This window comes from Dermacentor andersoni, chromosome 3 (assembly GCF_023375885.2).
Source record: "Dermacentor andersoni chromosome 3, qqDerAnde1_hic_scaffold, whole genome shotgun sequence".
In the NCBI taxonomy this organism is placed as follows: Eukaryota; Metazoa; Arthropoda; class Arachnida; order Ixodida; family Ixodidae; genus Dermacentor; species Dermacentor andersoni.
In genome coordinates, this window is record NC_092816.1 from 74,550,600 (window position 1) to 74,577,745 (window position 27,146).

A 27,146-nucleotide genomic window follows, 5' to 3' on the forward strand; every position below is an offset into this window, starting at 1 on the left:
CGAACGCTGACAATTGTTCCCTCGCTCACCAGATACTAGCGACTCAAGTTCACTTGAAATGGGTTCACTGAATAGCGCCACGTATCTAGTACATTCGTGGTGCAGATCGCTAAAGCTTCGGGTTGCTATGCTTGAGGAACCCGTCTGACGTGCGCTCGATTTCGCCCACCACAGGATAAATTCTAAGGGTTCTTATTTAATTGAATAGGCCCGCGAAAACGGTTAGATATCCAGTGCAAGAACTGCGTGAAGAAGGCCAAGAATGCTAGTGGCATTAACATAGTGACGCCGTCCGCTGGGGTAGGGCACGTCATTTTGAAAGACGACAGACGCGCGCCTCTATCAACCTTTGATTTAGCCTGATGCATCCAAGCAAGCTTTGTCCATGGGTTAGTGCGCCTTGCGAGAAGCAACAGCGCATGCGCTGCTGCATTCCAGCACGCAATTGCTCTATCAGGTCTGAAGCTGCGCACATGCGCCTCAGAATGAGCAGCGCAGACGCGAAATCATGTTTTGAAATATGTTTCTGAAAACCGCGACCTCCATTCGCTAGGCTGTGTGCTACAGCATTGCGGTTTGCAAGCAAAGTTTGAGCGCTGGGTGCGCACAGAAAACGATTCCGGCACATTTTGAAGAATGACTTACATTGCAGTAGCATCCGTTACAGGCGCCTCGTCGCCTACATCGTCGTCGCAGCAATCGTCTTGTATCTCGGACATGGAACGGCTTAGGATATCGGTGCCCGGAGGATAAACACGCCTTGGCTCCTGGGTAGGTGTAGCTGCTTTCTGCTCCGTCCTCTGCAAGCGGAATCCCATGAGTACAGATATAAAATATAGTATGCTTCTTGTTTACCAAAGCTGCGACCAAACAGGCCTGTGTGAGCGTTCATTAAGAATGACGACACAAAACCAGCCAAAGCGCAATAATTAACTAATGATAGGAAGTCGAGCCCCCCAGCGAAACAGCTAATTACAGCGTAATCAACAGGAGCTAATGTCTCAGCGGAGCGACGGCAATGTGACCATGTAATTGTAACTACACTTACCATTACACATGCTTTACGTGAACGTAATAAAAATATGGCTTTACTAGACTGCGGTGCTTGTGGAGCTAATCTACACCGGCCTTTATGAGATTGTATAATTAAATCATCACGTAAAAAAGCAAGCGCGTGTTTCGCTTTTAATCGTGCACTGGTAGCTACAGCCGCGCTCTAACCTGGCTGCAGGTTAGAGCGCAGAAAGACCAAACAGGTGCTTCAATGCTCGACACATCCCTCTGACACATTATTTCGTGATTTTGCACAGATCCCATAATAGGCCAAAGCTACAAAACCTCGAGCTAGCTTACGTCAATAAAGGCAGATTGCCTTGTCTTCTTAGACCAAATAATTCAGCGCGAAATACATACAAGATATTAGCATAGCTCATGACGAAGCCACAGAAGACACCGAGTAAAAACCTTCTCGGGACGGTGTCATCAGCAAATAATTATTGTGTTGCAATAGCAATTATATGGGCATTCCAGGCGCATTTCTGCCGTCACCGTCGGCGTCGTCGTGAGATTCCGTATAATGTCCAAGGGCGATAAAATCGTCGCCGCGCGCCATAAGCTGTGTGCGAGTGAAAGCGTGCGGAGGTGAGCTAGCGATCACGGTCCACCGCGCGCTGTCTTTCCGTGGCTTAGTTCGCGTCGATGCGAGACGCCAGCACGAAGGTCAATTCACTCGCTTCTGCTGCCGAGCTTCCTCACTCCAGCGTTTTGACAGCGAGTTTCCGCGGTCATTGAGTGATATGTGTTCATGTTTGCTAGTGCGAGTGACACCATGCTTGTTAATTTAGTTAGTATGCCTCTGTTCAGAAGTTTATACGGTCGATAAAACTACTATCCTATCGTTGTATTGCGAGCTGTCCAGTAATTTGCTATAGCAATCGATCCTTTGCCTTTAGGGCGAAACTACAACATTTTTCTTTCATATGAAATAGACCCTCTCTCGCTCTCGTTTCTTTACTTGGTTTTCTTCATTGTGCTGCTTCTTGGCTGGTGGATACATAGGAATTGCCACAACAAGTCCTGAAGGTGGTCAGCGGAACGCCCTGCCGCTTTTCCTGTAGCCTTTTACCACGATCATCTCCAGTCGTTGTATTTCTGTTCTTTTTTAATTGACGAAGGAAAGTTTTGGCAAACTTTATTGGCACTTGGTACTCGCCTACGTGTGGCAAGCGCAACTAAAAGCACGAAAACATTGAAGCAGTCAAATATCACACACCGTTGGCAAAGTTCCGCACAAGAGTAAAAGAAGTCACCGATAAGAGCAAAATAAAAAACACTAAGAGACACAGACAGTTTCGTAAACAAGAAAGAGTAGGAAAACGTGCACACACGTTGACATTTTTGCAGATAAGGCGGCTGACGAATCTACACATATCTGTATAAGTCACTACATGAACTATCACTACTAAATTATAAGTGAGCATCCTTTTTCTTACCGTAATTGCGCAAAGCTCGATACACCACCAGAAAAACAAATTGGAACGCTTGGAGCTCACCTTGACGCGAAACTATATTCGTCAACTATCTTACGCACCTTTCCTTTCTTCAACGCTGCCCACCCGACGCATTCGAGTCACGAACGGCACGCGCCTACCAGATGGACACCGCGTTCTAGACAGGAAAGTAGCGAGCGCAGTGTGTTAATAAGAAAAGAAACGCCTGCTAGATGAAATGACGAGAATTGTTTGCGGATAAGCCGCTAGGGGTGCAAAACTCTCCTTGGCAGTGGACACGCTGAACGTAGCCCGCCTCACCTCGGCTGCAGGAGCAGTGACCACCGCGGGTGTTTCGCGGGTCACATGCTTGGTTATGGACGGCGGCGCATCGGCGAAGTTTCCGCTTCCGTGGCCCATGATCTTCTGCTCTAGCCAGTTGAAGCCCGGTAGCTCCTGGGCGAGCCGCTTGTAGCGAGACTCATCGCCGTGCTGCTGGTCGCCGCTGAGCGAGCTGCTACTGCCGCGCCGGTGGTTGTCCTCGGAGTTCTTGCGCTGCTTCTTGCCACCTGCTCCTGCGAGATAGGCAGATTTCCATGAGGCATCAGGTTCCTGCCCACGTGAAGAAAAATAACAGTGGTAGAACTGCCTGTGATACCACTTACGACCTTCGTTTTGCGTAGTGTGGGGAATTAGATGTAGCAGTAAACCTGTTAGCGCCTAGCTTGGCGAGTTGGCGAAGGTGCGCGAATCCAGTGTGCAGCCGCGAGTGTCATAAGAACAATGATCTACCTTTAGACCTAGCACCCAAGGAGCAAGAAAAATGGGAGAGCATAGACTCACGATAAGCACTTTGTATTGTGGCTAACAGTGACTTCTGCAGCGACTTTGCTGTTGCCGATTTTGCCTGCTATGAGAACGTGTCTGAACAAACTTGCTCGAAGCGAGTGGGCCTCTGGTGTCGTTTCACCATCGAACGATTTTCAAGAATATCTTCGGATACCAGTGAGCGAAACTTTATAACATTCATAAAATCGTAGAGCAAACCAAAATGCGTAAACTTTACAAAAATTTCGAGGGAGTTTGCAGGTATGCTGGAAACCTAACGTGGTCAAGGTATGCCGGAGAGGTATGCTGGAGACCTAAGGACGGCGCCAACGGTGTCGACAGTACCAACGCGAATTCACCTCGACTGTTCGTATAATTGTTATCGCTATACAAGCAGTGAGCCAGAATGACAAGAGGAACTGAGAGCACCTATCAAACAAACCTTGTGCAGCAAAGACAATGAAAACATGGGATACATAGGGGAAGGTGACTAACCTGTTCAATGAATTGCATAAATTATAAGGGTAAATGAAATGAAAGTCAACGAAAGACAAAATGCAGCAGGTGGGAGGCGAACCCACATCTTCCGCTGAGATACTCTTCCGTCTACATTCCTGTGGATTTGTATAGGTGCGTACGATCAGATAGGAGTGTTAACCAAGTGCAACTCACGGCCACGACAGCGAATGTGGAATATCCTTTCAACCGCAGCCGTCACGCAGCACGCGACCATGCAACCAACCATTCAAACCCTCGTATACTACCTCATGGGATCAAGGCTGCCAAAGTCGACGCTGTCGCTATGCAATAAGCGAGAAAAATAAAGGGGAACCGGTGGAGTTCGATTTTTTATGCGAAGCGTTCTCCTTTGCACTAGCACATATCAGTGAAGCTATATTGCAGCTTCGACAAAAGCACCAGCGGAATTAAAGCGTGTTCCTTCCACGCTCCGTATCGCCCAAGAAATACGTACATCAGTTCAACTGATGTACGCAAAATCTCCACTGCATGGTTTCCTGGACGAAGTGCCGTTCCATGAAACAATGCTGCCGACTTACTCTCCATACAGCTTACAAATCAGACAGATCCTACCATATTACAATGTACTGCTGACCCCATACTAAGCTTCCTAGCTCGCGAAAACCACCTCCGTCGTCAGACACATGTTCTACTTCCGCCGTGCTGAGTTGACGAGGTGATGCTACGCCGGCTTCGATTGGGTGTCGCCCGAACACCTCACTACTGCATCTAGCGCACAAGACAAGGACAGAGTGAAAACCGTCAAGGACAGGGGCTAACTTTCAACAGATTTATATTCAAACGCGTCACACACATATATATGGCGTTTTAATAACAGCCTGCGCACACGCATCTGTAAAATTTCTGACGTATCAAACTGATGACGTGTCAAACTGACTTGTGAAGTCGTTCACGGCTTGAGGTTAACATAATCTTTTTGTTCATTTTTTAATGCCAAAGCATTATATGCCCCATTACCCGAAAATTCGGCGTTGTCGTCGGCGGCTTGACTGAAAGAGGGTACCAAAAATGGCCGACGCCGTGAAGAGTAAAAACACATCAAAAATTGCTCGCGTTTATGTAAATTTGCCAGGCAGATTTCTGTAAACAAAGCAAATTTTCGCCATCGAAAATAAAATTAGGTAAATTTGCAATGGTTAAGAATCACACCCGGGTTACCGGGACGCGAGACGAGCCCGCTGCTCTGACGCCACGGTGGCTCCATGGTTATGGTTGACTAAAATTGTGCCTATTGCGTGCGTCATTTCACACTTCACGTCACTGCCTCCGTCACTGCCTCCCACGTGCCACTTGCTCTTCGGGTTTCATCGGCGCTGTTTGTGCTGCGATGCACTTTCGACCACAAATCATTAGTGTATAAATTGAGGCGTGCCTAGTGCGTGTGTCATCGCACACATCACGTCGCTGCCTCCCACGCGTCACTTGTTCTTCGGATTTCGCCGGTGCTGTGTCTACTGCGATGCACTCCTAAGCGTATACCTCAACTGCAGCTGCGAAACCTGGTCTGCTACGGAAGCAGGCCTCAGAAGACGAAGCAGGGGAACACAGACGAAGACGACGTGGTCGCAAGAGATCTACCATTAGGCATAGAATAATATTCACCGTTGCTCAGCAAAATGGTCCGAATTTTTTTTCCAACCTGTGGCCAAACGTATATGCAAACACACACACAGACACACACACCGATTCAGCAGAAATAACTTTAATGCATGTCGAAAGCTTAAAGCGAAAACATTTCACCTAAGCGATTATAATGTTTTCCCATTCCCACACGTAAGCAGTCTTAACTGTCTCTGCTGAAATTTTGTTAGATCAACCGATGGTGTGCACACACACGTTTCATCCAAGCTAGCGATGTTCGCCCCCTTCTAATATCTCACGTGTCAGTTTCTTGGTACTCCTTGCTACTACGTAGCCCTTCGAGTACTGGGGCTTGCACCCGCAGTTTCTGCGGTGGAGGCTAAGATGACTCCATCGCCGTTTCGCACATTGTTGGCATGCTCCCGCAACCTGTCGTTCACACATCGTCCTGTCTGGCCGATGTACATTTTCCCGCAGAACAAACGCAGCGAATACGCCACATTGGTATCTATCTATTCGGTAACTGGCTTTGCACAGAGTAGAAAGCTCGTTTGGCGCTGAAAACACGACCTTAACGTTGGCGGTCTTCCCAATCGTCTTAAGCCTGTGCGATACATCATGTATGTATGGTACCACTGCGCGTTTTTTACCCACTCATTTTGTGGCGCACCAGTCTGTGCATTCAGGCGGCCACATTTCAAAGGTCTAACTAAATCTTCGGCTACTGAAGTTATCACCCACTTTGAGTGCCCAGTATTCCTCACGCGCATTTTTCAGGAAAAGAAGAAAGTGGAGGAAATTTTCGACACTGATAGATGAAACTGGAGAGGCCTTTTGAAGACCTAGGGCCCTATAACGTAAATCTATTCCAATCTCTTATTCTAATTTCCTAACGTCAAATTTAAGTAACCACCGACGCAAGCATCGGGTGGTAACCCGCAGCGTTGTTTGAAAAGCCCAATCAAACGCACCCCTCGTTTAGAGGAGGTGACTTTTTTTTTCATAGCGAATAGCATTGCCTACATTGAGCAGTTTTTCTTACTTAATTTGCTGACACGAGGCGAGAAGCACGCTCAAGTGGAGAGGGTTTCGATGGGGCCGAGCCAGCACAGGGCAAGTAGATAACCGGTTGAGGAGGGTGGTGCCGGCGTGTGCCATTGGTCCGCTTTCCCTCACTTAACTTGCCGTGGCTAGTCAAAAAGCACGGTGGCGTGCAACGGAAGATTAAAAATGTTGTTAAAACGGATCCTCAGCAAAGAAGTTTCCCGAACGTGTGCTGGCCATAAAACTTTTCATCCATTGAAACATGTTCTTGTTTGGTCAGTTATACTGGTTGCATTATTCTAGACGAATAAAAGTGAAGTTGCCTTTAAAACCTCTATGGCGATCTCATTTCTTTCTATCCTATTCTTTCACCTTCCTGAGAAACATACTGTAGCAGTCACCACCTATAGCAGCCTAATTTTGTTCACATTAAGACATACGCCCGTCCTATAGTTTAACGACACGCTGGCGCTTCAGCTGAGGCGAGTCGCAAGCTCGTCTGTCTCAAAAGAAAAATAACCGCTGGCGTAGCGGTCGAAATGCCGGACGCTAAAGAAATTCAAATATTCGAGCCAGGCAGCATAAAATCTTGACGTCACTGCCATTTCCGGTTGTGACATCACTGTTATCTTTTGCTTGCCGTTAGTTGTCTCCCCAATAAGTAGATAGCGACAGTTGAAACAAGCCGCTATTTCCTTGACACGTGGGCTTCCATAGAAGCTTCGCTACCACTTTACATATACCTCGGCATTGTCACTAGAATCTGCAATATTAGCCGTCACACGGCGCTTGGCACTGCCCACTAATACATCTACATTCGCAACTGCACATCCAAATTTCCTGTTCCTATTGTTTCTTTCTTGTCTGCACCATGTCAGAGCATATAAATGATGAACTGGAACACCGAGAGTCGCAGTACAGTCGGCGGCCGTTTGCTTTTCTTTTTAGGCTATTAAAGCTTTGCTTCCGGTGTCGGTTCAGTGTTGACGACATTACAGATACTGAGAGCGACAGCGAGCCATCCTTGCTAGTTCACCCGAGGAAATTGAACTTCGCCCGTCAGCAGCGGTTTATCCTGCCAATAATTCAACTTCCTTTTGGCTCCGCGAGCTCACGGGGCATTCGCACAAGTGGCTGCAGCGGCGCAGCAAGAAAGCGTCTTAATCGTGTACAAGGAGACTTTTAAAGGGAGCACGACGTCATAACATCAGCTTACACAAGACGATCTCCTTTAACGCAGTTCCCTCCCTGCGTTCACTCGCGCGACGAATCGAAGTAATCCTAGGAAGAGCTCGCCGTACAGTGTATTCAGGCATGTCACGGAGTTGTCTGGCTTGTCGCCTTGAGTACCGCTGGCCGCCGAAGTTGCGGCCGCTTTCTCCAGCCGGTGACGCTCGCTTTCTGTGCGCCCCATCCCGGTACCCGCGAACATTGTCGCCATTACAGCGACCACATTTTCTGCGTTAAGCCGCATGTCACAACTTCCGAGTGGCACCGCAGACAACAGACCACGAACCATGCGCAGCCGCGCGAAATGACTAGAACCGACTGTTTGCCGTCATTTAAACGGTCACGAGCCTCAAGGCTTTTCCAGTGAACCGTTTACTTTTAAAGCGGATAGATTGTTTGGCTCACGCTTTGCGTGGTTGCGTACCGGCGGCCGGGTATTTCACCAGAGCGAATGGGGATGATGAAGATAGTGATCTAAAGAAAGGAAAGACGCTTAATGAGCACGCAAGCTTCGGAAGTCGAATGAGGAGGAGGAAAGCGTTCGCCGATTGGTCCTCGCTGCGCTCTGCCATTGGGTCGTGCCAGCCCCTCCGTCACGACTGACGTCACTCTCACAAAAGCGAGCGACGGTGCAGAAGGTGGGAGAGGAAATCAGGGGAAAGGCGTGAGTAGCGGTTCGCGCTCGTCGCCGAACGGCTCTTGGGACGAACGTGGTCTGCAATTTGGCCTCCGAAAGTTTAGACGCCCTAGACACTGTGAACGGTGGTGGAGCTGTGTCGCGTTTTTCTGCCTCTTTTGAAGTCCGAGAAGCTCAGAGCGAAATTAGTTTTCGAGGAACACTAACCCCCGTATTCATAAATGCATCTTAACTTGAAGCCCACGCTTGACTTCCTTTAAATGACGCCTGTCGTGAGCGCACCACAGAAAACGCAATGAGCGTCTTGGGCGCGTTCGCACCAGGCGTCGTTCACATCAAGTCAAGCATGGACTTCAAGATGCATTTCTGAATACGGGGTTAGGTATCATGAACAAAAGGGATGAGCGGCCAAAGTACCCAATATCTGTTCCTCAAAAGCATGGAAACACAAGAGGAAGAAGTCAGGAAAGTCGGCAACGAAACCATAGCAGTTGGATGTACAGCCAACCTGCGATCGCCAAAAAGAAAGTGGCGGCAACAGATATGATAAATTGGATATTGTATGGGTACGTCCGAAGGCGGCTCCTTTCGAGGGCCGCAATTCAAAACCGACAGCAATGGGAGACACTGCTGCTCAGCTCAGATCAGCGAGAGCAGGTCTGGGCCGTTCAGCTAGCCGAAGCAGCCGCTGATACCCAAGGGATCTCGGCCGTCTGCTAGGCGGAGGGAGGCTGCGTCCACCTTCGTGAGTGCTGATATCAATAAAAGCTCTCTCTCTCTCTCCAGAGACAACTGAACATATAAAAGAATGCCGACACGAACCTACCACAGCCACGCGAGATTACTAGAACCGATCCCTTCCCACCGCACGAACGGTCACGTACTTGGGTGCTTTTTCCATGAATTATTCCTTACATTTAAACCCCGACAACACTGTAGGAAACATCTCCCTCCTACAAGGAGTTGGGTTCAAAAATGATGGGAGATCTGACTGGCCAGCGGTCCATATGAAGCTGGGGCTTTTACAGGCATAGCAAAAGTACTTTACAATATAGAGACAGAAGTTTCAATGTAGAGAAACAATAAAAATATTCGCAGTACATTAACCTAGACTAAATGTAGCAACAGCTCACTAGCTGAAGCCTAGGTGACTCTTTTCAGCAGGTCAGTTTCGAGGTGGATGCCATTAAAATTATCGCCATCCGCCACCTGGGTAGGCTGACGATGGGAACGTTCCTCCCCATAGACCACTGAGGGTTTCTCGTCTAAATGAACAGTTTTGTCCTTTATAATTTTAAAGCAAATGTCTTCTCCCCACCCTAAGTCGGAGAAGTGTCTGGTTTTCGTGGAGTAATTCACAGAAGGAAGCGCATATGCGCGGGAGTTGCCATGCCATCGTCGTCAGACTGTCGTCACCCCATTGTCTGCAAGCCATATCGGTCATGCTGTCATCGTTTAAACTAGCATTGTTTAAGTTAAAGTGCCAAAACCACTACCTCATTATGCGGCAGGCCGCAGCGGCGGGCTCTACATTAATTTTGACCACCTGGGGCTTTTTGACGTGCACCAATGTGTGGTATCCCGTCATCGTCTTCAACACCGTGATTACATTGTTGTCATTCCATCTTCGACCCACCGTCGACGGCACACCTAAGCGCCATTGTCATCAAGCTGTCATGAGATCTGCCAGAAGATGTCGACGATAATTTGTGCCGTCATCGACAAACGCTGCTGTCCACTTGAGCGCCATATTTTGGAAGTGTTGCTAGTGTCCATTCGTTCACTGCGATCCGCAGATACTTTTCGCTCACAGTCACGATCATTTTCACTGGATTCCACTACAATTTTTCTATGGCTACGCTTCAAAATTGCCATTCAGGCACGCTCCCAAGTTATCCATTTCTGTTTCTCTCGTGCTTTCTGGCACGTGCTTTAAAAGCGAAGGGTACGTACCTGTCTGTCGTAACTTCCGGTACCACTTTCTTGTAGCATCGTAACATCATCGTAACTTCCGGTAACATCGTAGATGAAAGGTTGCTGATCCTTCATGTAATGTATATTTCGTAGTGGCGCAAGGAAATTTTGTTTTATCCTCATCATCACCAGCCTGCTTTCATGCTTACTGCCGGACCAAGGCCACTCCCAGCTATCTTCAATTACCCCTGTCTTGCGATAGCTGATTACAACTTGCGCCTGCAAATTTCCTATTTTCATCACCGCAGGCAATTTTCTACAGTCCTCCACTGCACTTACCTTCTCTTGACACCCATTCTGTAACTTTAATAACACATGGTTTACTTGCCCTACGCATTAAATAGCCTGCTCAGCTTCATTTTTTTCTCTTAATGTGAACTATAATGTCAGCTATCCTGGTTTTCTTTCATATCCACACCGCATTTTTCCCGTCTCTTAACGTTTCCCGAACAATTTTTGTCCCATCGTTCTTTGTGCGGTCCTTCACTTGTTTACGAGTTTCTTTGCTAACCACCAACTTTCTGCCCCATACGTTAGCACCCGTAGAATGCAATGATTGTACACCTTACTTTTCAACGATAAGGGTAAGCTTCCAGTCGCGATTTGCTAATGCCTGCTGTAAGCACTCCAACCCATTTTTATTCTTTTGTAAGTTTTCTTCGAATAGCAGTACGTTCACGCAGCGCCCATATTGTACTGCTTATTCAATCTTTATGACGTCGCAATATCGAAAATATGTTTACTTTCTACTTGTTTATCAGCTTGGATATTTCATCAAATTCTGTCTCATCTCTTCAGTTAGACACCTTCATGCTTTGTCGTTTCTCTGTTAAGTCCTTGGTTACCTTAAACGAGAGATTGTAAAAGTAGCGTTAAAGATTAGGGGCGCAATAACGTAAAACTATTCCAAACTTTTCTATTCCAATTCTGCAATCAGCCCTGCGCGATTGGTCCAAACCTTCTCTGGACCACCCTCACTTCACCTGTTTGTCACGCGAAGTCACGAAAACCGCGATAGCTCCCCATCTGATATGATGTGTACACACTGATTATGCACGATTTGACTGAACGAAAGAAAAATAGTTATTTCAGATTCGATGCCTTTTCGCCATTAGCCCTCGGCTATTGGTTAAACGTTTTCGGGCTGCACCCATTTCCCCGGCTTATCACGCGACGTCACAAAACCGCGAAAACTCACCGCGTCAAAGTGACGTGTACGCGTTAAAGATGCATTAATATGCCGAACAAAACTGTATTTTCTTCTGAATAGCCGTAGTATGCCCCGTTCCGAAAGGAATAAAAGATGGCTGCCGCCGATCGCTCGACAGGCTACTCGCACCCGCCGGAGAGCATGAGTTTATTTGGGTATAATAAAACGTTTTGCGTGGCCGTGTAACGTTTTCGGGCACTTTCGGCACGTTTACGAACTCGTTCTGCCAACTCTTGTTTGCTGAGGATCCGTTTTAGCGCCATTCTTAAGCTTCCGTTCCTTGCCGCCGCGATTTTCGACCGGCCAGCGCAAGCTAAGTAGGGGAAGCGGACCACTCGCAGGCGCCCACACCACCCTCTTCATCCGGTTATCGATTTTCAGTTCGGCTCGGCCCCATCGAATCCCGCTCCACTTGAGCGTGCTCCTCACCTCTTGTCAGCCAATAAGATAAGACAAGCCGCTCAGTGTAGGCAATTTTATTCGTTTTTCAAGCAAACAAAAGTGGCCTCTTATGAACGAGGAGAGCATTTGAGTGGTCTGTTGAGAGAACCCTGCGGGTGACCACTCGATGCTTGCGTTGGCGATTACGAAAATTTGACTGCAGGAGATTGTAATAAAAACATATTGGAATAGTTTTACGTTATAGGGCCCTAGTATGCAGAAGACAAAGGTAATGATATATAGCTTGGCAAGTGACCGAGTATGATTGCCCTGCAACCTCTAGTGTCTGTACAGGAGTACGTTTATCTAGGTCAATTACTCACAGCTGCCCTGTGAAAGTGCGGAACTGAAGAGATCACACAGAATTTGCTGAACTATCAGAACTGATAAACAAGTAGGAACTAAGCTATTTTCGATATTATAAGGTCGTAAAGATTGAATAAGCAGTAACAAATGGGTGCATGAAATCAGTGAGAATGAAGCTTGCCATAAAACTGGGAAAGATGCATGCAGTGAAGTATAGGGAGGGCAATGTCATGAGCAATTTCGACAATATAGTAGAAACAGACAAAGAATTCTATAGCGACCTGCACCGTACCTGGAACAGCCACACAGCCTTCACTGGAAGTAGTGATGAAGAGGATACAGACGCTACTTCTACAACTATCAATGAAGCTAGAACTGCTTTACAAGACATGTCCCTGGGAAAAGCGGCAGGAGAGGATAGAATAACGGGAAGTTTAATGAAAGATGGAGGAGATATTATGAGTGAAAAGATTGCGGCCCTGTATATGCAATGCCTAACGACTTCGAGTGTACTATAGAGCTGGAAGGATGTCAACCTTAGACTAAATCAGAAAAAGCATAACGTTACTGAATTGAATTAAAACAGGCCCATTCGCTTGCCGTCAGTATTGTATCAAATATTCCCTAAGATAATTTCCAACAGAATCAGGGCAACCCATGGCTTCAATCAACCAAAAGAACAGGCTGGCTTCGGGAAGAGATATTCTACAATGGATCACGTCCACGTCATCGATGAGGTAAGTGAGAATTATCCGGAGTACAATCAACCTTTCATGTAACTTTTCATAGATTACGAAAAAGCATTTCATTCAATTTAGACCCGCCGTGGTTGCTCAGTGGCTATGGTGTTGGGCTGCTCAGTACGAGGTCGCGGGATCGAATCCCGGCCACGGCGGCCGCATTTCGATGGGGGTGAAATGCGAAAACACCCGTGTACTTAGATTTAGGTGCACGTTAAAGAATCCCAGGTGGCCGAAATTCCCGGAGTCCTCCACTACGGCGTGCCTCATAATCAGAAAGTGGTTTTGGCACGTAAAACCCCATAATTATTATTATTATTATTCAATTTAGATACCAGCAGTGAAAAATGCATTGCATAATCAAGGAGTACGCGAGGCATACGTGAATATCTCGGAAAATAACTACAAACATTTGACAGCTACCTTGCTTCCTCACACAAAAAGTAGAGAATTGCCTATCAAGAAAGGAGTAAAGCAAGGAGAAATGATCACTCCAATGTTATTCACTGCATGCTTAGAGGTATTCAAGCTATTAGACTGGGAAGGCTTAGGAGTAAGGATAAATGGCGAATATTTCAACAGCCTGAAGTTTGCAGATTACATCGTCCTGCTCGACAACACTGGGGATGAATGGCAATAAATGATTTAGGACCTTAACCGAAATTTAGTACACGCTACGAAAGTATCTGACTGAAAAAGCCGCCCCTGTCAAATTGTTTTGATAACTCATCGTAGCTGTCTTAGTTTCTATTTCTTTCCCTTCTTTCTTTCCCTGATCTTTAAGTGCAATGCTGACACCGTAGCCTTTTATGTCGTCGAATAGTTTGTGTAACAATTTATGAACTATTCTTCTATTTTGTGTTTTGATTTTCATAAAGTACACTGTAGAAACAATTTAATGGGACCACTCTCAATGAAGATCTTTATTTCTTGCACCCCACTCTAACGCCCTCTCTACCCTCTCCCTTCATCTGTGCTTTCCGAGGGAATACTCCCAATAGCAGTACGCTGAAAACTGTGCCGGCATTTGCTATTAAATATTTTTGTAATCCAATATTGCGTGAAGTTCATGAAGTCAGGAATACTGATATAAAAAGCTATCGCACTTATAATTCATATTTCAAAGGGTGCTAATTATTCAGGCTGATTAATCAGTTGAAGTCCCAAGAGTCAACTGAGGCCGAGGTGCCATTTCAATGTTAAAACATGTCCCTTCCTAGGGAAATTTTCCATGTCCCGGTAGAGTGCCAACTATCTTCCTTTGCCAGCGGATCCTTCAAAGATTGAAGTTTATGAAAGCCGGGAACGCAATTTGCTAACAAAGGAGAGGCGATTGCTATTGTGTTTTGTAAAAGACCCGTTACGGAAAGAGTGTCGGACGCGAAATAGGTAGCTTCGGCTTTCTTCTTACGTAAAGAAAACAAATGTTTGCTCAATCAAAATTTAGAAACCGAACACAGCCTCGAGGTTTCAAAGTCGGCTCTAATGTAGACACCTTCTCACTGCAGGAGGCGCACACTCATATACAACTTCGTTTCTCCCGTTCACATGCTATCTACAATTCGCTTAATACACAATGCGTTCAAAAATGCAGGGGAACACTTTATTCACGGGCCATTACTGAAATGATTGGTACGGTTCAGGTCATATTAAAACAGCAGCAGCTATACCACACACGGGTCACTTTCCTTCTTCTAATGTCTGATAACACCATCATGTATGTAATGAACAAATCAAGTACTTATTGATAGTAATTAATAACGGTGTAATTCTATAAAGCCCGGACTACAGGACTGCCCTCAGATCTGTGTAAGGAGTACGCCTAGCAACACACTTCCCGAAAATTAGGGCACGCCACTCTCATCTAATTTGACATGAATATACATGTACTCATTCTCGTAATGTAAACGTATATCGATAGCCAGCCCTAAATAAGGTGACGGATGCGCCCCCTGTCATTTTTTTTCAAACCAAACAAAGCACCAGTTCCCATACGCTCTAAGCTGTTTTGACGACCCTTGGTTTTCTTTCTACTGTCCCTCGGAAGACCTCTCATTCCTCTCGTTTTCGTCCACGAATAACTGTGCCACGACATATCCTGCTATCTCATACTATTAGAGGCAAATAGTAGGGCTGAAATTGTCCTGAACGCGGTAGTTAACTTTTGAAGAAAGTGCATCTAGCACTCCTCTATGCCAGCAGCAAATATTTAAAACAAAACTTTCTAGCTCAGAAATAATCAGGAACCACCTCTAAACTACTAATAATGAATGCTTTTTGGAGACGATGTCACTGAAAGCCTAATCGCATAGCTGTACATATTGCGGTGCTGCTGATGCATTTTCCTGCATGTTGCTGCGCCAGCCACAGTGCGGTACGAATTCACACCCGTGATACCAAACATGGCTTATCCCAAAATAAAAAAAAGAAGAAACAGCTGTAGGGCACCTGAGAGTTTAAAGGCTAAACTCGTAAGAGAACAAAAAAACAAGAGAAACTGAGAAATACAAGAGCGAATATCTGGCTTAAGTAGATACGGCGCTTTACATTACCAATGCAGGCATGCAAGGCAGGCGAAGTTATGTTGCAAATCCGCACGTGTCAGTCGCGTCAGGGAAAGCGAACCCAAATCTTGCACAGCTGACTGAGAATCTCAAGGCAGGCCGGATGACGTATGAAACCAGACTGATCAATTCCTCCGTCAGATGGCGCATGCACGTGACCACCGGGGGGGTAGCCAACACCGCCGTCCGGCGTTTGCCGGCAGACAGTGGGGCAGGAATCGGCGCCCGAATACGCCGGATTTCGCGCGTCACCCATCGACAGGACACTCCTGCGCCTCCTCCTCTGCAACGCCGCGGAGCACGTTCGTCCTTCCCGTTCCCAGGGTTCTTGAGTGACCACCTCGACGGGCGCGCGCGTGCGGTACCGGTGCGCTCATCTTCACCCGAGTCGCTGGTTTCGTCTGTCCCGGAAGGAGGCACCAGACGACGCACTTACCTCGGGTTACCTATTGTCATGGATGCGCTTTTGCTTAAGCCTGAGCATGTGGCTGCTCTCTGCAGACGGGTTTTCACTTGTTTTCCTTTTTCTACCCGCCGTGGTTCCTTAGTGGCTATGGTGTTGGGCTGCTGAGCACGAGGTCGCGGGATCGAATCCCGGCCACGGCGGCCGCATTTCGATGGGGGCGAAATGCGAAAAAACCTGTGTGCTTAAATTTAGGCGTACGTTAAGGAACCCCAGGCGGTCGAAATTTCCGGAGTCCTCCACTACGGCGTGCCTCATAATCAGAAAGTGGTTTTGGCACGTAAAACCCCATAAATTTTTTTTTTCCTTTTTCTCATAGTTACGGTGGTATCACAAGCAGGATTATGTGAAGTGCGCAGCTCTCCATTACACTCCAAGTAATGTTTGCTCCCTCTAGTGCTCATCTTGTCTCCAAACAACATTCGTAATCAATTTTGCGTGCCTTTCCGTATTTTTTTAACGCTGCGCGCACGGTATACTACCAGGTCACGAACAGCACGCGCGCTGATAGAGTGAGCGTTCTTGACACGAAAGTAGCGAGCGCAGAGTTTTCAGGAACATAAGGGCAAGCAAGAGATTTGTCGATTATGTTTTGGGGACGGCAAATACCACAAGGGATGCCAACTCTTCTTGTAATGTATAACGGAGTCAAATTTTTTGTCAGCGAAAAAACGCTCTATAGAAGAGTGCACGCTAACAGGAAGCTTACACCCATTCGGTCTTGTCCCAGAACCATAATCGTTATCTCTTATGCGTGCACTTCCTTCCTTTAACGCTGTTGTCCCAGTGCTATAAGGTTTCGAAAGGTATGAGCGTATTAGCGCGACATAGCGTTGCTTCTGACGAGAAAGTATCGGTCACGCAGCGCTAAAGACCGAAAGTAGGCGCCAATGTATACGTGACGATTATTGTTTGGAAACAAGAGAATCCTCGGAGGTTGTAAAAAACAAATAAGAGTAAGACGTAAGGAACATTGCACTGTTTATAAGTGTTCACGTGACATCAGAGACGCCATATTGAGAGTCACGTTGACAACTTCCAGAGCACAATAGGATACGCACTCGGGGTAAACAGATCGCAGTAACGCGCAGCGTCTCACCGTGTCAGTAGTCCAACCTGGCGGCTGCGCTATCAGTGCAGGGTGAGGCTGACGCCCCAGACGAAATTTCGAGCCCGGAGCGCGAGGCCAGCTTTCCATAATTATTGAAGTTTTCTTCCTTAACTCGATAGGCGATTGATCAGCGCCCATCTGGGAAAGTTTGCTCATATCGCACGAAACCGTGCAGGACTTACTGCGCATAACATTCCGCTTCTGCCGGTGCTACAACAAAAGAATAACACTGGCTGACGCTATCCGCTGTAGGTCTGATCTCTGTACTATCACCGAGCAGAAAGAAATTAAACGAAGCCACCGGTAAGAAGCGGAAGGCAGGATATGAGAGGAAAAGTCGGAAGTCGCACCTCTCTACTTCTCTCCCGCCAGAGAGCGCCATTTCCGCAAGCGGAGAACACATGCCCGCATTGAAGTTTTTCTTTTTTTCTTTTTCTAAGGCAAACTGCTCACGCACAGCTGTGAATGTTTTCTTCAACCGGCGCTACACGAAATAGTGCGACACTTATCGAGTATGATGCTGCATCAGCTAAAGCGCCACTGCATTGCATCATGAGCGAAACCACAATTTTTATCTCGTCATTTACCTCATGTACTTCAACGTTTTTTTTTAAATGAAAAATGCATGCAAATTTATATTCTAAACGCCGTAGCATACTTCAAATGCTCACATTAGAGCATCGGAATGAGTGATCGTGCTACGTGCGATAATTGCGGAAGCGACGAAACAACCGAACATGTCCTCTGTCATTGTCCTCGCCACAGCACCCAGAGACAGTCGCTGTGACGGCGTTGGCACGCCTCGATGACCGGCCGTTTCCTGAGCAGACAATCTTAGCGTGCCGGCTGATGAGATCTCCACGCCAGAAGGCGGTGAAGACGCTAGTGAGCTTTCTCCGGTCATGCAACCTTCTTGAACGACTGTGGCACTCCTGCGTTCTTTTGTGTGTGCGTGTGTTTCTACTCTTTTTTCTTTACCCTCCCCCACTGTTTTCACGTGTGTGCAGTTTTTAAGATCTTTCTGCCTCCCTTATCGCTTCCTCAGTGTAAGGTAGCAAACTGGATATCTATCTTCCGGTTAACCTCCTTACATTTCTCATCTCTTATCTTTCTCCCTCTCTCAAACATTCGAGAAGATGCCTCGAGATGAATCGTGAGCGCGGGAAGTTTTTCAATCAAATATCTGCGATATGAATACATGTTTTTTACCAGCAACTGTCGAGGCATATTAAATTACATCCACTGTACTTGGACGAATAGTCATCTTCTCGTAGTTCATAGTAGCAGAACTTCAATTATGGCCATCAAGAAATTAAAAGTGCTCAAAAGATGCAGAGAAAATTCGAATAGGAAACGTTCGTGTGTGTTCAGAGCGTTCTTATAGAGTGCAACATTCTCTGCGTACCATTACAGTGTGCTATATTGGTTAATCTAAGAGACATTGTCTCACTGTTCACTCCTGCTGAATCATTATTCTAATGTCAGCGAAAACCCTGTAAATAAATCAGTCCTCGAAGTTACATTTCTTTCACTCAACAACAAAAGCATACAACGCGATTCCTCAAGCTTCTCCTGGTAGAGCATTTAAAGCGCACTGAACGAGCCATTTACCTTCCTCTTCCTGGCCCCGTCTCGCTTGGGTTACTGCTGTTACGCAACTTCTATGCTCAAACATTAGCGCTTTAGAATAAAACCACTGGTAAGAAGTTTCTCAAATGCCCTATCGAGTGCAGCTTGGAGTGTGGCAATGCCTTTTGACAAATTGATTATTCGACGACATCGCAAATTTTGGCCACTTCCGTCGCCAAGTCTTCCACGGCATTTGATCTCACGCTTTCGTCATTGCGTAGTAGAGCTTGACGTTTTCCGTTAATAAACGACAGACTGAAAAATTATGGCGAGAGATGCAGTAAGCTTTAGCAAAAAGAAACTTACTCAAGATGCACGAGTATATCGATTAGCGACTGCAATGTCGCATGGAGTCTAAGGCGAAAACTTATACGGGTTCGTATTTATATTGTGCCAAGTACAATATGCTTACTCAATCTCTTTCGAAAAGCTATCTGTGTTATGATAAACAAAATATGTGAATATTCGAATGGAAATCGATCACACTGCCACTGTAATGTCATTGTAAACGGCTATTGCAACGCAGTATTACCGATTCTTTTGCTAACCTTTCCGTTAAATCAGCATTTTAAATATGCTAGAGCTCGCTGAGCACTCTTGTGACACACACACACACACACACACACACACACACACACACACACACACACACACACACACACACACACACACACACACACACACACACACACACACACACACACACACACACACACACGTTACAAAGTGTGGCTTTACGTGCCAAACCACAATACGATTATGACGCACGCCGTAGTGGGGGACTCCGGATTAGTTATGAGGAGCTGCGCTTCTTCAATGTGCACATTATTCTAAGTACGCGAGCGTTCTTGCATTCCGGCCCATCAAAATGCGGCCACCACGGCTTGGATTCAGCTTGCGGCCTACAGTTCAGCAGAGCATGCTCTCAGCCACTCAGTAATCACGTAGGTTATACATACAAAGCAAAAATACGTTGGTTTCACGGAACAATGGAACTATATTTGTCAGTATGACGTTCTAAGTACTACGGTATTCGTCCCCCCCCCCCATATAGAGAAATAAAAATTCATCTAAGCGTATTGTTTAGAAAGCTGCATAAACGGCTTTCTAACATATCAAATCGCCATAGATCATCTACGCCGAATTTAGCGGAATCTGGAGTCAACTACTAAAATCGAAAATTGCCTATGCTCGGATGACAAGACAGCACCGATCATAACGAAGAAGACAGCTGGAACTTGATGTCATTGTTGTTGTTCATTAAAGGACCAGATCCTGGGAAGAGAGGCCACACAGATAGAGAGCATGAATTTATTATAAAGCAGATAGTTTAGACAGGGGTTTTAAGCATATAACGCTTTTAGCTCCCGTTGTTGGCGACATTCAAGTGTCCTTGAACCAAAAGCGAGAGCCATTATCCAGGCAAGTTCCTAGAATAAAACGACATCATCCTGACGACCAGTCAAACCTTAGGGAAATGCAGCCCCTGGCCCTCCAGTTCTTTGTACAGGACCACATTACATAAGCTTCTTACTGCCCAAACAAGTTACAAAAAATATTGTTTCCCAGTTGTTCCTATTGTTTGTTCACTATCTCACTCAAGCTGTGCCTTCTAGTACGCTGAAGCTTTATTTGTCATTTCCAATAGTGACATCCAAAATACAGATATGGTGCACCATACACTTCATTGCCATCTTTTGTCGCTGAGACAGGGCTTCCTGCTTGTGCTCTTTTGAACATCAGCGGTCCGTGAGTTCCGCGGCGCGTGTTTCGTGCCGCCTCGAGAGATGGCGCCACGCTGCGTGGCGCCTCCATCAGGCGCTTCTACCCGCCGTGGTGGCTTAGCGGTTATGGTGTTGCGCTGCTAAGCACGAAGTCGCGGTATCACATCCCGGCTTCGGCGGCCGCGTTTCGATGGAGACGAAATGCAAAAACGCCCTTGTCCCGTGATTTGGGGGCACGTTAAAGATCCCCTGGTGGTCAAAATTAATCTGGAGTTCCACACTACGGCGTGTCTCATAATAAAATCGTGGTTTTGGTACGTAAAACATAACAATTCAATTCATTCTTCTTCTCGCTGGGCAGTGCGCTCTGTCTCCCTGGCGTCTTTCGCTGCGTGTCGGCCGCCTTCAGCCGGTTTTCTTCTAGCTGGGCAGCCTTCATATGGACCAGTGTACAGTATAGCGTGGTGCGGTATGATGGGGTGGGGTGTGCCGTTGCGAACATGCACTACACCCATTTTAAGATAGTGGCTAGTATCATCTTCAATCAATCTGCTCTGCCGGTTGCCATTTCATGCTTACATCTACTCTCGATTACGAGAGAGCCAGCAATTTTTCTGGTTAGCTACTCTGTACGGTGGGAAGAGGCCAGTAGACAAATAAAGAAAGTGGGAGGAGCACTCAAGGTAAGAGAGAGAGAGAGAGAGAACATGCATGCGTCGATCGTAACCGGCTGCGATCGTATGTCTGTGTTTTCGTGTGTACCTACCTCACTAGTTTTTTTCTTATTTTTCTACTTCCACCTCATCCGTCCCCCCCCTGCGTAGGGCAGCGAACCACGTTTTGCGCTCTGATTAGCCTCGCTCGTTTTCTGCTTTCTTTCGTCTCTCTCTCTCTCTTTCTTTAGTCAAGCCTCACAACGTGGGAGGAAATACGCAAGTCTACTCAAAGAAAACAGTTTAAGGGACAGCATAAAAAAGGGGGGGGAGGGGGCAGTTATAGCTGGCTAGAAGACAACAGAACCAAAGTAAGGATAACGACGTTGACAGTGCAACAATGACGACAAGGATACTGAAGACGAATGGCGCGGCCAAAACCGCGGCCATGCGGCGATAGCACGAAGGTGGTAAGCGCACTATGACTCACGCATATTTAGTTGTATCGGGCTTCCATGTCCGCTTCATTAAAATTTCACGCAAATTCCAACATGTTAGTTGGACCTACAAATCTTTTATTGACAATTTCTTCTAGAGAAACGTGAGTATATATAGGACGGACACCGCACAAAATGGCCCAAGTACACTGTAAAATAATTTACGCCCTTAAAAGTGAGAAATGGTGTAAATGTGCCTATAACTCACACCCCTAGGGAGTGATTCGTTTAACTCAGACCGTAATGGTGTGAGTTATAGACACGTTTACACCTTTTTTCACTTTTAAGAGTGCAAATTTTACGGTGTAATCTTCGAAGCCAACACCCCAAAGTTGTTCAGCGCTTGAAAGAAATGCCAGGGGTCACTTCAGTTCAGTTACACTTTCAAGGAGTAAGTTGGGTCGTGGTAGCTTTAGTCAAAAATGTTTCCGGACTAAAAGAAGAAAAAAAGGGGAAGTGCCGGCTGCTACTATACCAACGGCATTGGTCAGCCTCAGCCACGTCAAGCTATTTTCGCTGCTTTTCCCCTAAGTCATAACGCGTTATGTGCGTGCAGACTCCACTAGAACACTGTCCCTATTAGTCATCAGCCCAGATAGCCGCGAAGACCCTTCTAGTGCGTTTTGAGAACGAGTAGCTTGCGCGAGTGCTATTGGTTGCGTGGTGCCTTTCAACGCACTCGACGCGGCTTTCCTTCTCTCACAACATTCAATTTCCCCTCTCCCCTTCTCCCATTAGGCCGAAGTGCCATCCCTAATAAAGCGTTAACTCTCCCGCTTTTCTCTTCCCCCCGCCCAGGTAGCCAACCAGACGCTTTTCTGGTTAACATTTCTGTACTGTCTCTTTTTGATCTCTCTCTCTCTCTCGTCATCAATAAAAACAATCGAGTTAAATTGCCACAGCAGCAATACGTTACTTCTGAAGGGCCAGCAGTGTCTACGAAGAATCTGCAGTGTCTACTAAATCACTAAACCAGGGAATAAAACAACCCACTCGGCACCTTCATGAACACTACGACCGCAAATGCTTCAACGACATCGGTACCGGCGAATTAGGCGCTACACACAGGTCGTTAACTTCCGGTGCCGAAATTACAGTGGCACGACAAAACAGCACTCGTACGTTACGTGGGATCGCAGCCAACAACTACAACACCACCAACAACAAGAAAAGCAGTTGTCACCTACCGCACTCGGAGACTTCGCGATCGTAGAATTTCTCTCGCGCATTCCTGCTGTAGCAGTCCAAGCGCTGCGCCCTTCCCCCACAACACAAGAGACGTACCAGCGCCGCCGCTGGGGTGCCGCCAAAGTGCACTAGCTCTTCGCCTAGCTCATGTCTCGACAATTAACGCACGCACAAGGGCAAGACGAGAAACCGACGTGGTGAAGCGGCACAAGCATTCTTGTCTCCCGATTGAGCAACAACGGACGTCAAGAAATGAGATCAATCACGGCTGCACAGTGTCAGGCACAGTCAGAGGCATTAAATGACGCGCGGCGAGTGTCAACCGACGAATGACGTCATTCGCATAGCGATCTTTTACCTACGCGTCACAGATAGCGCGGCATCGGTGCTTTGGAGATCCCATTTTTTATGCTGAGCGATAGGCAAGCACTGCACGCGGCTCCGCTTTCCCTAAATGTCGCAGTAAAGGGCACTGCACTTTAACGCATTAGCAAATACTGCTCGTTACGAAACAATACCGGAGCGGCGCTTTAGGAGGGCCCAGCAGCATTTCAACTTGCCGCTAAATGTTAGGGAAATGGAAACGCTGGTAAATGATGTTCCCTTATAAGAGCACCACATGTATCAAACTAGACAAGACATCCAGTTGTCTACCCATAGTTTTACGCAGTGCTACGTTACGCCTACCGTTAAGAGAGGATGTGCCGCATCTGTCTCTGGCACATGTGTCCTAGCGACAGATCTGGTACGAATACACAAATACCTAAAAACTTGTACTGGAGGAATAGCCGCCGCTGCAGCTCAATTGGAACCGCATCGCCAGCGTAATGCGGAAAATGTGCGTTCGGCTCCCATCGACGGCCAATCTATCTTTTCCTTTATTTCATCTCCCTTTTCCTTCGTATTACTGCATTACAACTAAACCAAAGTTACTTTCCTGTGTGCTTCCATTGGGTTCATAGGCTGGTGATAAAAAAACTAAACAGCCCGTCGGTTCCCTTTCTTCTCGTCCATAAGATAACAAGATAACGCCGACAATTCACCATGTGTTTTGTAAATCACGCGAATCTGGTAGCGAAGTATAATCAAAGGAAACCGAAGAAGGTCAACTAGAGGCATTTCTGCTTGGCTAAGCTGAGCCAGGGTCTCAGGTCTGCGCGTAATTGAGGCGCCACCACAATATATGCTATAGAGGAAACGTTGAGTAAGGCAGATGCATTTTGTGTTCTATTTTAGCATGGCTGTAAGACCAACGCTTTCAATTACGGATAATGCAAAATTAAGAAAAGCGTCCATCAGTCACAGCCTCATCTACATACCTTTCCAAATTCGTACCCCTCCCAAATGACAGCCAATCAGAAGTTCGGCGAATAACCCGTAAACATTAACACGGGTGCACGTGTATATCTTTTATCGCGCTACACAAGACTGTTCACGCATTTTCGCCTAAGCAGTGCGCAGTTCAGACTGCGATCCGTATTTGTTTTCCTCAAACCACGGAATTCCGCTCAGCCTAGATAAGGCGTTTCATACTTTGCGTACACGACGCTTCTTTGTTAAAGAGCTAGCCAATTATATTCTTGTTTAAAGCATTTGTGTGTCCTTGGTGTTGCAGCTCTTGTATTGTTGAGCTTGACCTCGGAATATTGATTGCTCACTATCTTGGTATGTCGTGCAAAGGAGAGCAAAATGTATAAATAACCAAATAAATAACAATTTATAACGCACTTTAAGCAAGTACGTCACATATGCATTACACCCTACATTCATCCACAGTAGGTTCCGCGTGTACGAAACTCGAAGGGACCGAAGAAATCCCCCTCCATTCCACCCTATGAAAGCAGATGTACAGCGAAGCTGTTGACGACGTTAGGCAAGCGCGACGTTAGAAGACGTTAGGCAGGCACGACCACCACGAGCAATGTACAGGCGCCGACAAAAGTGGTATACTCCACGCAGCGGGAGCCGGAGCAGCGGCACACTGCATCGCGACACCATCTACATTGACACGAGTCAAGCGACATGCCTAGATAATAAAGGGCAGCCATTGGTTGTCTCGATCCCATATGCTGCCTGTAGATGGCGTTGCGATGCAGTTTGCCGTTGCTCCGGCTCCCGCTGCGTGGAGTATACCGCTTTTGTCGGCGTCTGTACGTCACGCGCGGACGCATGGGTGCGAAAGTGCAGCGTGTATGCTCGTTCCTCTAGGCCATCTGTTAAGCGCAAGTGCCTTATTGAACTAATTGACTTTCTCAAAGTAAATTACGTCAGAAAATTCGCAACATACGACTTACATAGAAGCTGCAGACATCATAGCGTCGGACTGTAATTGGAATATACGAAAATAACGGCACGTTTACATGACAATATCACCTGATGACGTATCTGACGACGTCATCACGTCAGACGTGACATCAAGCGATGACGTCTTCGTGAAGTGATGACTTCGCCTTATGACGTCACGTGATGCCTCTTGGAAAAGCAGCACACTGTGCGCTTGCCACTTCTTTTTACTGTCTCAGAGTCGGCCCACGCAAGTAGAGTTTCTGCCACCGAAGGTCGATGATTTAGAAAATAGAAGTAGGCGGAATAACCTAGTAATTTATGGATTCAGTGAGAGCTCTGACGAATATGCTAAAACACTTGAAGCAAAAGTGCGAGACGGTATATTTAAGAAAATCCTAGGAATAGAAATTAACTCAATAGAACGAGTTCACAGAATCGGTACAAAGCAAAGCCTAAGGACACGCCCCGTTATTATCAGGTTATTTAACTTCGCTTAGAAGAACAAAATATTATCAAGCTGCTTCAAGCTAAAAAACACCCATATTTCTATATCCGAAGATTTCTCGAAGAAAGTACGCGACACACGTGCTAAATTATGGCGTTCTGCAGTAAGTGACAAGGCGAAAGGGGCAAAGGTATCGCTGACATTCGATAAAAGCCACCAGATCCGCTGGAAAGTTATAGCTGAGAAAGCTGCTTGGTGGGGAGGATTCTGGTAAAGAATGGTTCGGTCCGTAAAACATCGTTGAAGAAGGTCTTGGGAAACAGATACTGCAACTTCGAGGAGCTAACGACAATCCTAACTGAAATCGAAGCTGTCATCAACTGTAGACCCTTCACCTACGTCTACACGGAGGCGAGCGAACCCGAACCTCTAGTACGATCGCACTTTCTAGTGGGAAAGCGACTGACCACTCTTCCTGACAGCGGTTCCGCTACAGAGGTGGCTCAGCTTCCTGATCAACTCACTCGTCGCTGGCACTGCCGACAAAGGATGGTCGACCAATTTTGGCGTCGCTGGCAAAAGGAGTATCTGACGAGTCTCCGGTCGGCACATTTCGCTGTTCCAAATTCGTCAAGCGCACTGAAGAAAGGAACTCTCGTTTTAGTCCACGAACACTATCTACCGAGGGAACTCTGGAAAACTGGACATGTGTCAGAAGCTCTTCTCGGACGAGATGGAAGAATCAGAGCTTGCATGGTGCGCATGCCTAATGGAACCACATTGAGAAGACCGATTCAACTGTTGTACCCCACGGAATACATGGACGAATGACCTGAAGCTCATTCCGGGGGGAGTATGAAGAAACTGCCAACTTTAGCCTCATTCGTTTCGTCAACGGGCCACCCTGTGCTCCTCTGAACTCGCTCGGCAACGGGCATCACTATGGAAATAAAGTTTAGCTGTTTTGTTCACCTCAAACGAAGCAGTCGTTTTTTTTTTTTTTTGACCTCCCATAATTTCCTCACACGTTCCAATATTATCATCACAGGTGATTTCAATTTACCAGGAATCAATTGGACTAATCTTTCGCACAACAGCTATGACGAGAAAAGTGCTGAATCACTATTGTTTATGTGATTTACTTTCTCTCAAGACCAGCTAGTTTCCGAACCGACTAGAATACCTGGTCCGTCATGTTCTGTGCTTGATCTGATGTTCTTAAGCAGCCTATTTCAAGATAACACATTAAACGTTGAAAATTGCATTTCGGACCATAATATGATGGTATTCTCCTGCCCAATTTTAGGAAACCGTGAACGCGTTAAGCCATCGATTGCTGTTATCAGGGATTACTCAAGAGCGGATGACGATGCTATCTCAGAATATTTGAACGCCTGCTTTCTGCAGTTTTCATTACTTCATGACGTAAATGAATTACGGTTACGTTTTGAGCATATTGGACATTTTTGTGAAGAAAACTACATTCCCTCCAGAAAGAAACAAGTGAACAGAGAATATCCTTGGCTATCGCGCGAAATAATACATTTAAAACTAAAAATTAAAAGG

The 27,146-nt window shown here is 46.5% G+C and overlaps 1 protein-coding gene across 3 annotated transcripts in view; it reads right to left on the reverse strand.

The window, feature by feature from the left end:
- Positions 1 to 27,146, reverse strand: part of LOC126545022 (uncharacterized) — a 220,724-nt gene that overhangs the window by 21,856 nt on the left and 171,722 nt on the right. For 2 of the 3 annotated variants that reach the window (XM_050192646.3, XM_055061804.2), the window contains exons 4-5: positions 2,811 to 3,064; positions 646 to 800 (exon numbers count right to left, since the gene is read on the reverse strand). In XM_050192646.3, the coding sequence (XP_050048603.2) occupies positions 646 to 800; positions 2,811 to 3,064 (409 nt within the window). The remainder of the gene's footprint in view (positions 1 to 645; positions 801 to 2,810; positions 3,065 to 27,146) is intronic. The other variant, XM_050192653.3, reaches the window with a different exon arrangement.